The sequence below is a fragment of the Diplotaxodon limnothrissa genome, linkage group LG4 (genome assembly GCF_057381915.1).
Source record: "Diplotaxodon limnothrissa isolate DT_005_m linkage group LG4, D_limnothrissa_male_GT1.1, whole genome shotgun sequence".
NCBI classification, from domain to species: domain Eukaryota; kingdom Metazoa; phylum Chordata; class Actinopteri; order Cichliformes; family Cichlidae; genus Diplotaxodon; species Diplotaxodon limnothrissa.
In genome coordinates, this window is record NC_140599.1 from 14416872 (window position 1) to 14427698 (window position 10827).

Sequence of the window (10827 nt, forward strand, 5' to 3'; positions counted from 1 at the left end):
AGCACTGAGGAGCTTGGACCAAGTCTAGGAGCAGAGACAAACACTTTGCCAGGCAGTGTAGGGATTTCAGAGGTCATACTCACAAATCAGACTTTTCTACTTGTTGCTATAGTAGCAGTAATCCTATCTGAGTAGTTTGCATTTCCTTTACCCTTATCTACAGCTGAGCCCTGTGCTCTGCCAGCAACCTAAGTAAAGAGGTTTAAATCGCACCTGAGTTTTAAAAGGCAGGGGTCCCCCCTCCCGGGTCTTCGTCCATGTGCTGAGAAAGATGGGTTTGTGAATCTCAGTGGAGCAGCTGAAGGCAGCTGTGAGTTTAAACAAGGCACTAAGAGGAACTAAAGATCTGATAATTACAGATCACTTCCTTGTCTCATTCTGAGGAAACAATGTGCCTTATCTGAGCATTTTTGGAAAAAGGAAGTGCACCTTTTTGTCTCTTTCTCTAAGCCTGTGTTGCCTTTTAACAGTCAGGAAATGCTAACAATGTGTATGAAGTTCTTTTAGAGAACATGAAAAGTGAACATTAAATAGCATGATACTTTATCATGCTTTATTAGGCAACTTTGTCCTGTCATTGCTGCCATTGTTAAGAGTGGAGAATTAGAGAACCATCTGGAGTAAGCTCTTTAGTCAAGTCATCATGTGAATTTCTTGAAGCAGTGGATTAGATTTTAGTCTCACCCCACCAGTTTGGTTGGAATGAAAACCTCTTTATCAGCTTTTGTTGCATGTTTCAGTATACACAGTAGACAAAAAATCCAGCTAAACAAAACATGTGAGACATTACTCATCCAGATTTAATCTCAGTAACTAATTTTACTTCAGATAATAAAATTAGTAACTAGATTTTATTTTGCACTTCAGGAGGTTTTGGAGACATAGTCAGTGGTGTCTCTGTTCAACTCCTCATTAACACAAATATCTAATCAGACAGTGACGTGGCATTAACTCAAGATGACCTGCTGAAGTTTGAACAGGGTTAAGAATTGTTTTTTTATGTTCAACGGGCTGGTCTGAGATTTTCCTGTGCAGCATCTCTTGACTTTACAAAGAATGGTCCAAGAAACATCAAATATCCAGCAAGCGGCAGTTCTCTGGGTGCAAAATACCTTAATGCCACACGTCAGAGGAAAATGGCCAGACTGCCTCGAGCTGCCTCGAGCTGATAGGAAGGGAACAGTAACAAGGTGTGCATAAGGGCATCACTGAGCGTGCAACATGTCAAACCTTGAAGCAGATGGGCTACAGGAGCAGAAGACCATACTAGTGCCATCCTGTCAGTTATGAAATAAGGCTAGATTTGGCACAGTTCATGGTGGTGTAAAGGTTTCTTGCCATATTTCGGCATAGTTGAAACGCCACGGCCTACCTGTGACCACTGTGCGCCCATCTTCTGACAGATGCTTCCAACAGGAAAACAGACCTTGTTATAAAACTATCATGATCTCAAACTGGTTCTTGCACATGATGATAGGTTCCCTGTATTCATGTCTGTGAAGGTTCTCAGTCATCCAGGTCATCGTAGTCTAAGGAGCCAAGGTGTGAGCCACACCCGCTTTCTCACCTTGGCTCATGTGATTAGGTAGAGGATCATCAGGGGGTCCTTTGTCCCTCTTTGGGAGGAAACTCCCACTGGGTTTAAATCTGGGACTCTCCACCATTTGACCCTTAGAACTGAAGAAGCTTCTCGGATGAGAGGTGAAACGTCTTCAAGCAACTCAAAGAAGTCCAGACGCTTTTCTTTCCAAGCTCCTTAGACTTCCCTGTATTCAAATGACCTCCACAGTCACCAGCGCTCAATCCAATAGATCACCTATGGGAAACCTGCAGCAACTATGTGATGTTGTCATGTCTCAGAGGAATGTTTCCAGCACCTTGTTGAATCTGCGCCACAAAGCTGTTCTCGAGGCGAAAGGGGGTACAAACCAGTACTCACAATGTGTACCTAATAAAGTGAAGTCATCAAACAATGCACACATCACCAAGTGCACCACCAGAGGGCAATGCAGCACAAAACAGAGCTTGTGCCGTTGAGATTGTGTTAAAGACCAACCAAGCGATCCTATTAGTTGATTTAATCCACTCAGTACCAACATAACTTTTCTAGGGTCTTAGGAACAAACTGTAAGACATGTCAGTTGGGTGATTCAGCAGGTTTTTTTTAACATTTCCGTCTTATAAAAAACAAAAAAACAAATGAAAAAATTTTTACAGATCTGGTTAGACCAGCCCCATTCTCTAGAAGGGAGGTATAGTTTGTCTGTAAGTTTTGCCACAAATGCATTGAAGTGTGCAACAAGAATTAGTGTCTGGGCGCCTGGGCTTTCCTCCTACAGTACTAAAATTTGCATGTTAGGTCAAAGTTTCTGTAGGTGTGAATGTGAGTGGCAGTAGCTGTCTCTGCACCATTAGCCCTGTGATAACTGGGCCAACAGACTAGACAGTCTCACCCCACCAGTTTGGTTGGAATAAAGAGACCCAGACCCTGAATCAGGACAGCAGAAGAGAATTGATGGATTGATGTTGAATTGATGTTGAATTCTTATTATAAGAGAAACAGTATAGGAGGTCTGTGCAGTGTGAATCTTTTTAAGGACATACAAAATAAAGTTGTTTTATTTATTTAATGGTCACCTGTTTTCACGTGTTAGACTTTAATTTTTTGCTTTTTTTAGATTCATAACTTTTCACTTATGACTGTGAAAACTTCCCCTAGTTATACAGTAACTTTCATACCGTTCCTGTTTGTCTGCTCTGCTGCTCTGTCAAATAACAAAGTCACAGCAGTAAACAAGATAAAATAGTCGGGATAGACAGGATTAAATTCAAATCTTTTATTTAACTTGAAATAAGCACTGAATAAATACATCGAACATGCCTTTGTGGCTCTTTGTGGTGTCACAATAAATAGAAAATACCACATTAATAAGAAAAGAAAAACAAAAAAAACCCTTTATGCTCAGATTTGCAATGCACTTCTGTCAGCTATTCTTTAAGACAAACTCACATAAATAAACATCAAAGTAGAGAGAACCAGCAGTGAATGTGCTCTGTGTATTTAAATGTTAGCTGTTTTGCAAACAATCTTCTAAGAGCTGTAGAACAGGTTGCACAAGCATTCACAAGAAAAAAAGTTTAAATTTGTCCTTAGTTGTTCACTTGATTCATAAAACTGACATATGCAGACACAAAAACACTTTTGCATTTATATGGTTTCACAGTTATTGCACTTTTTTTTAAACAGCAGTAACATAAAGGCCCCAAATCAAACATTATCATATATTTGTATGTAAAATGAGCTCTGCACTGTCACCATATCTTACATTTTTAACATTCACAGTAAGTATTTTCGAGCTCAGCCACATTCCACACTGTCTTTAAGGTCGTATTTGTTTACATCATCACATGTCGGTCCTCGCTGCAGCATCTCTGTGCTGTCAGTGCCTCTGTGGGGCTAACTGCAGTGCTTACAAGACTGATGGACAAATATTTTACTGACTCAGTGTCTCACATGAAGCTTAAGATGTATAACAGCATTTCTTGTTTTGCTTCTGTCCAAATCTGACCCTTGCAAACAAGGAACTTTAAATCTATTTACAACAGTTTTCTGCCCCCCAGTCTCACTTTGTCCTTTGTGCATCTCAATATCGCTATGAGAGGAGGCAGCTGTTGGTTTTGTTCATAGGAGGTCGTTTGTTGCTGTCTTTGGGGAAGGTTTCCCGCCTCCGGCACAGTGCTGGACTGAGCCGACTAGGAAGATTGGCCTGCTGGAGCAGCTCCCTGAAAGCTTCCAGGACATTGATGTTGTCTTTGGCTGAAGACTCCAAGAAGCTGTGGTTCCAGTCCAACTCCACAGTGGACTCCACTTCCTCGCTGGACACCTGTCGCTCATTGTTACGATCAATCTTGTTCCCTATCACCACAATCGGTGTGTACTTGTCCTCTTTGATATCTAGGATCTCATCCCGCAGACTCTTGACTGCCTCCAGAGAGTCAGGGTCATCCACAGCGTAGACCAGAGCAAAGGCATCACTGTTCTGGATGGAGAGCCTGCGCATGGCAGGGAAGGAGTAGCTGCCACTGGTGTCCATGATGTTGATAGTGACTTTGACACCCCCCACCTCATATTCTTTCCTGTGGAGCTCCTCCACTGTACGCCGATGCTTTGGCTCAAAGGTATCTTTGAGGAAACGTTGGATGAGGGCTGTCTTTCCCACTCCACCTGCTCCCAAAAACACCAGACGCACCTCTGTCTTCTCTTTCACTTCAATAGACATCTTGATGTGCTTCTTCGTGTAACAGGAAGAAATTGCCTTTTTTCACCCCTCTATTCTTCTCCTCTTTGGCTGTGGATCCTTAGCCTGGAAGGTGTTTTGATGGCAATGATGAAGAGGGAAGTGGTTGGCATGTGAGTCTGCCTGTGAGGCTACACTGCTCATTTATTTACACACATTGCCTGCCCCCTTCTGCTCCCAGCCAATCAGCAGGGAGCAGTGGCTCCATCTTGAACCTGCACCAGCCAATGAGAGATACATGTAAATCAAGTCCAGTAAGAGAAAAAAAAGGTGATACTGAGATACTTTCACTGAGAGTTTTTGTGTGCAGTGCAGAAAGCATTCCTGACTGCTGGCTCAACATCAAATATCTCAACACATCTGTTTATCTGAAAAATAATACTTCCCTTTGCAGCAAGGAGGTTAATCATTTTCATCTTTTGCTAAAAGTTTGTTGTAAAAGAGTTTATACTATAAATTGTTCACACTCAAGTGGAATTTTTCTTCTAACATAAAAGACTTAATACTCAGTTGTTGTAGCACCAGAATCAGAAAAAATATTTAAGGCTTTTGGTCTGCCTTCTAGAGTTCATTTAGGCAACTACAAAGTCGATATCAGCCACAGTTCTGACAGATCAGCTTTCTATGTCTAATAAGCAAGTCTCATATGGAGCATAATGTTTAAATTGTTTTAGCCTGCTAAAAGTTGCTGTGCACATGCAAGCTGCTTTGCTACCCATTTTTGTCCTTCTAATATTGTGACTGACTTATTCACATCTATTGTACCTGATCGCTGCTTTGTTCGGTACTGATGGTCTTTTATCTTCTTCACAGATCTCAGAACAGAGCAATAATGAAAAATATAAATCACCGTAAATAAACACTGTTTGACTTTATTTGTCCTCACTGAAGTATTGTAATTTAAATTTACTGGTATAAGAAAAAGAAAGTAGTCACAGGATTCTGTGGCATTCAGTACAACCTTACTGCTTCCATAAGAAGCAGTATAAAGAATTAACTAGCAGCCAGTTGGTGATAATGAAGTGCACATCATTAACTGATAATCAGCAAGCGTGAGCACCTCTATAAAGGCATAATTTTCACAGTGTGCCAGTCTAATGCATTCAGTTGTCTGTTAACACAATCTTCCCAGAAGTGAATGTCCCAGCAAATTAACCACAAGGTCAGACTGTGGAACGCTCAGAGAAATAGTAAAAAACCCCAAAAGCTACATCTCAGACTCTACAGGCCTCAGTTAGCATTTTAAATGTCGAAGCTCATGACAGGACAGTTAGAAAAAGATTGAACAATTTTGGCTTGTTTGGAAACGTTGCCAAAAGTCCTAAGGCTTGTAAAGTTGTATCTGAACAAACTGCAAGACTTCTGGAGAAATTTCTTTGGGAAACATGAGAGGAAACTGGAGATGTTTGTACATGCAAAGCGGCATATTTGGAGAAAATCAAGTGCAGCATATCAGTGCAAACACTTCATTTCAACTGTGAAGCACGGTAGTGGAGGTGTGATGAAATGAGCTTTGACCATAAACTCAATTGTAAGGATTCTTGTGAGGACACATGACTGACAGCTAAAGGTTGACTCTAATTAGGACATAAACAGGACAATGATCACAAGCACAGCAGCAAATGCACAACAGAATGACTGAAAAAGAATATGTGGATTGTGTAATTCACTCTAAATATCCAAAATAAATTGTCAATTCATGTCATTTTTGAGTTTACTGATTTTACATCATGATTGTAATGCATACTGCACTCTACTTAAAGGGGAATGTTAATAACCAGTAATATACTGGCTAATTCAGGAAATAAAACAAGCACACTGTCACCGTTTTCTCTTTTGCAATAAATATCATCATCATCATCATCAACTTTATTTATAAAGCACTTTAAAACAACCACAGCTGACACAAAGTGCTGTACATTGGAACTGTAAAATAAAATTACATGAGATATAAATAAAAAACAAATAAAAGAAGAGTGAAATCATTAATTAAATAACTACTGCATTAAAAAAGAAACTAAGTCTCACTGAGGTTAAAAGCCAAGGAATAAAAGTGGGTTTTAAGACGTGATTTAAAAGTGGAAAGTTAAAATATTAACTGTAATACTTTTTAAGTACAGTTTATGATCTTACTTTTATTCATTAGGGATGCTACATTTAGACTAGATGTCCATATTGATCATATTTCTCTAAAGATGGAATGCAATGTCTCTCTCTGCTCAGGTTTTCACTTCATTGGTGAGTATTGGTGCAAAAATAGCTTTGGTCTTTGGGCTTTTCCATTCTGTGGATGCATAACTTTGTTTTGGCAGCTTTGATCATTTCTAGCTTAAAAAAACAAAATACTGATAAAATGCTAAATTCGAGAGTTCAAACCAGCTGGGGAAGTTAGTGTAGTTTTTATTTATAGTCTTGACCGTGAACAGTAACTTTATTTTGGTCTGTTTTTCTTCAGCATGATCCATTTTTAGATATGATTTACTTTTGTTTGCTTTTTTAAACATCCACTCCAGGCTTCTCGGATGTTAGATACAGATGTGAGAATAGTAGCAGCACCAGCAGTGATGTAGCATTGAGCTGGTGGTCGCCTGGAGGCGTTGGTTTCTGTTGACTGACTGTCACAGTGGAAGGAACAATTTGTTTTTTGAGCACATGGCCTTTCATATGGTCACAGGATCTGGTGTTCTGTTAAGCAACTCTGATTTTTGTACACTGGTTACTCTGATATTATTCAGCTATAAAAGAAGAAGAAGAAAAAAACCCTTATTTTGACATGTAACTGTGGTTTGCCCAGCATGTCTGCCTTTACTGTCCAAAGCAAAATGAAGGTTACAGTTTAGAGCGATGTTACCCAATGTTCCCCTAACTTCCAAAACAGTTTTTGAGAAAGGTATCAGGAGCATTAATTCAGTTGCATAAGTAGTATAATATAATAGTTGCATAAGGTACATAATATATCTAATGCCTATCTGTTTATTTCTAACTGTTAGTTCAGCAGGGTGTGTCATATTGACACGCCCATCAGTCAAACACTCAAACTGTCATGTTTCACAAGATGTTTCTTTGTCACACTACACTGGTCCAGTGCCATTGCTGGATACGCACGTACTCTGTACGTAGTCTGTACTTACAGTTGCAAAGTTTGCACTTCATGCCAGAACCTGTACCAAAAAACTGCTCGTAGTAAGAGCCAATATAAATTTAGATGGGAGCAACGATATAGATGTTGATATAGCTGAAAAAAAGAACAACTTTATTTATTGTTCAGTGAATTCACAAACAGAGGAGTGTAAGATAACATCAGGGTGAGCTAAGGCCAAAATGATATATAAATTGCACCATTTAACACAAGCTCAGCCAACCTGTGCAAATGTAGCAAACCAAACTTCAACAGCTTACCTCCTTAGTCTAACAAAAATATAAGGAACACCTAGAAAAAAAATAGTAGCTCACCCCTACTTACTTCCTTCTAAACACAGATCAAACTTCCAATTACATAACCACCGTTGTGGCTGGCTGAGTGAAAGGGAGGCAAATTATCCTCAGCAGGTGGCGGTCATCTTGTCTCCATATATAGGGTGCAATCCTCAGGTTGAAGCCAATGATCTGAATGCTTTAGACTTGCCACATCAATACCAGTCAGGCACTGGCATAATCTGATTAGCATGCTCTTATCCTATACAGACGAAATACACAAAATAAAAGATATATGGCGATGTCCTTTGGGCAGACAAGGTTGCAAAAACTAAACACAGCATATCAGCACAAATACCTCATACCAAATTATCCAGTCTCTGAAGAAGATGTGCCCTCATAGTACATTCATCCGTGGTACTAAACCAAAGTCATATAACTCCAGTGCTGTATACCCAAAGGTAAAAGGTAGCTGTAGGTCACAAGGCTGAATGTTAGCACATTTTTTTGTGTCTGTGCTACTTATTCCCTATTGGTACTTAACAGTTGGTATGAGGTCCAGAGTTAAGCATGGTGGTGGAGGGGTCATGATTTGGGCTTGTTCTGCACCCACGGGAACAGGGCACCTTGCAGTCACTCAGCTGACTATTCAGATTTCTGTATATCAAAGTCTCCTAAAATCAAATGTGAGGCCATCGGTCTGACAGCTAAAGCTTGGCTGGAATTGACTCATGCAACAGGACAATGATTCCAAGCACAGGAACAAATCTGCAACAGAATATCTGAAAAAGAAAACAATCAAGGTGCTGCAATGGTCCAATCAAGATCTCCAGACCTCCTTGAAATACTGTGTGAACTTAAGAGTGTCTCCACTATAAGTATGAAGTATGGGCAGGTAAATCAGTTCTTTATTTCCTGCAGAGTGGCACCATTTGATCTGTTGGCACCACCCGCAGTATTTTGTAGAGTTGGAATTCCTGAGGGAACCTGAGGGATAAGATCGTCTCTGCAGAAGAAGTTGATCGATATCCAGGATGATCGTAATAGCAGTCCAGCTTTTTTAAAGCTTTTTTTGGTTTAGTTTTTGTGTGCAGGAACTGTACAATTGTTCAGACCAGTTTCTTTCAGGGCTTCAACATTGATGCACTGTGTCATTATTTTTTTTTAAACAAACACATACACTGACATACAGGTAACACAAAGGGTTGGTCGCACATACTGCTCCATCATCCATCTGAAACAAAAGAGAGCGTCACACATGCATAATGACCACGGCAATGGAGTGATCTGACAGAGCATTTTTTGATGGATACTTACCTAATATGACCATATCGGAATTATTTTAAAATCAAAAGCTTTTTCAGAGCATAGATGCATATTCATTTTTTATTGTTCCAGGACAGCACGATCAGTCTCCTTTGTCTTAATTTGTTCCTAAATTCTTCTGGATCACCTTATTTACAGCAGATTGCAGACACGTCTTTACCGTTCACATATTCCAGCAAAAAGAACAGAAAACATACACCAACCTCCACCTCATCATTCTCTTAATCCATCTTTTTCATTCAGTGGCTTTTGGGATTTTAACTTTGGCTACAGGTCCTCTGACTGTCCTTTGACTCTGGAACAGCATGTCCTGGATTATGAAAGGTGCGGTGGTGGAAGGGGAAGAAGCAACATACCAAATGGCGAGCGGTCTCATTATATCTCGCCGTAGCAGCAGGTCTGCTCAGCAACTGAGCAATTATTGTTTACCATGAGGCAAAAGCTCTCATCTATATCATTATGATTTTTCTACTGTACATGGATATATCTAAAATATCATCCAGTTAATGCTTTTTTTCTCTGAATCACTCATACTTTCTAGGGATTAGTCAGTGCCGCTTTGATTGTTCTTTTTCAACATCAGCCAAGGCACCAATGGCAGTTATGTCTCTCCCGCCAAGGTTAGCAATAATTGAAGGTGAGCCTTTGTATGCATCAGATGTCTGCAAGGCTGAGTGAGCATTACAAAAACCCACTGGATGGCAGGCATCCACACAAGCGTGCATGTGTGTGTGTGTAATATGTGTTTGCATGCACTCAACAACAAATCTTTGAACATCCTGAGAAACAGCTAATAACATTTGGACTGGGTGTACTGGGATTTCGTTACGCAACCTTCAGCACTGAAAGGTGAAGGCAGCTGGACAACAGGGAGTGAGCTGATGAGTACATTTAATGCCCGCTGTGCTTTTTATATTGAGTAAGCTCACAAACTGTTCATGTTACAGTCATAAGGCACATAATAAAGAGAAATATAAAAAACATTATATGTGGGGAAAAAAATCATAATTTTGCAATTTAGTCCCTCTGATTGAAGATGACAACAGAGGACAGCTGTCTTCAGTTATTCTCTGAATTTGTTTGTAAGCAGTGACTCAGGCTTTTTTAAAAAAAAAAAAAAGATTAATTAATAAAAATAATGATAACAATAAAATCCATATAGAGATATTGCCCAGAAATACCTGCCACTCTCCTGAGAAAATAGCCAAGTTTCTTTGTAAGAATAATGTTACAGGTAGTATATGAAAATTCTGCATATTCAGAAAAATGTTAATATGCAAATTAAACTTAGAAATATAGAATTATAGAATCACTTAAGGATTATATTGTGTGCTAAGGATTGTACAGGGTGGGCCATTTATATGGATACACTGTAATAAAATGGGAATGGTTGGTGATATTAAAGTCCTGTTCGTGGCACATTAGTATGTGTGGGGGCAAACTCCTCAAGATGGGTGGTGACCATGGTGGCGATTTAGAAGTCGGCCATCTTGGATACAACTTTTGTTTTTTCAATAGGAGGAGGGCCATGTGACACATCAAACGTATTGGTAATGTCACAAGAAAAACAATGGTGTGCTTGGTTTCAACGTAACTTTATTCTTTCATGAGTTATTTACAAGTTTCTGACCACTTATAAAATGTGTTCAATGTGCTGCCCATTGTGTTGGATTGTCAATGCAACCCTCTTCTCCCACTCTTCACACACTGATAGCAACACCGCAGGAGAAATGCCAGCACAGGCATCCAGTATCCGTAGTTTCAGGTGCTGCACATCTCGTATCTTCAC

The 10827-nt window shown here is 39.7% G+C and overlaps 1 protein-coding gene across 1 annotated transcript; it reads right to left on the reverse strand.

The window, feature by feature from the left end:
* Nucleotides 1-3653: 3653 nt before the first annotated feature.
* LOC146633454 (ras-related protein Rap-2a-like) lies at nucleotides 3654-4280 on the reverse strand. The gene has a single exon (XM_085352240.1). The coding sequence runs from the start codon at nucleotides 4278-4280 to the stop codon at nucleotides 3654-3656; it is 627 nt and encodes a 208-aa protein (XP_085208366.1).
* Nucleotides 4281-10827: the final 6547 nt, after the last annotated feature.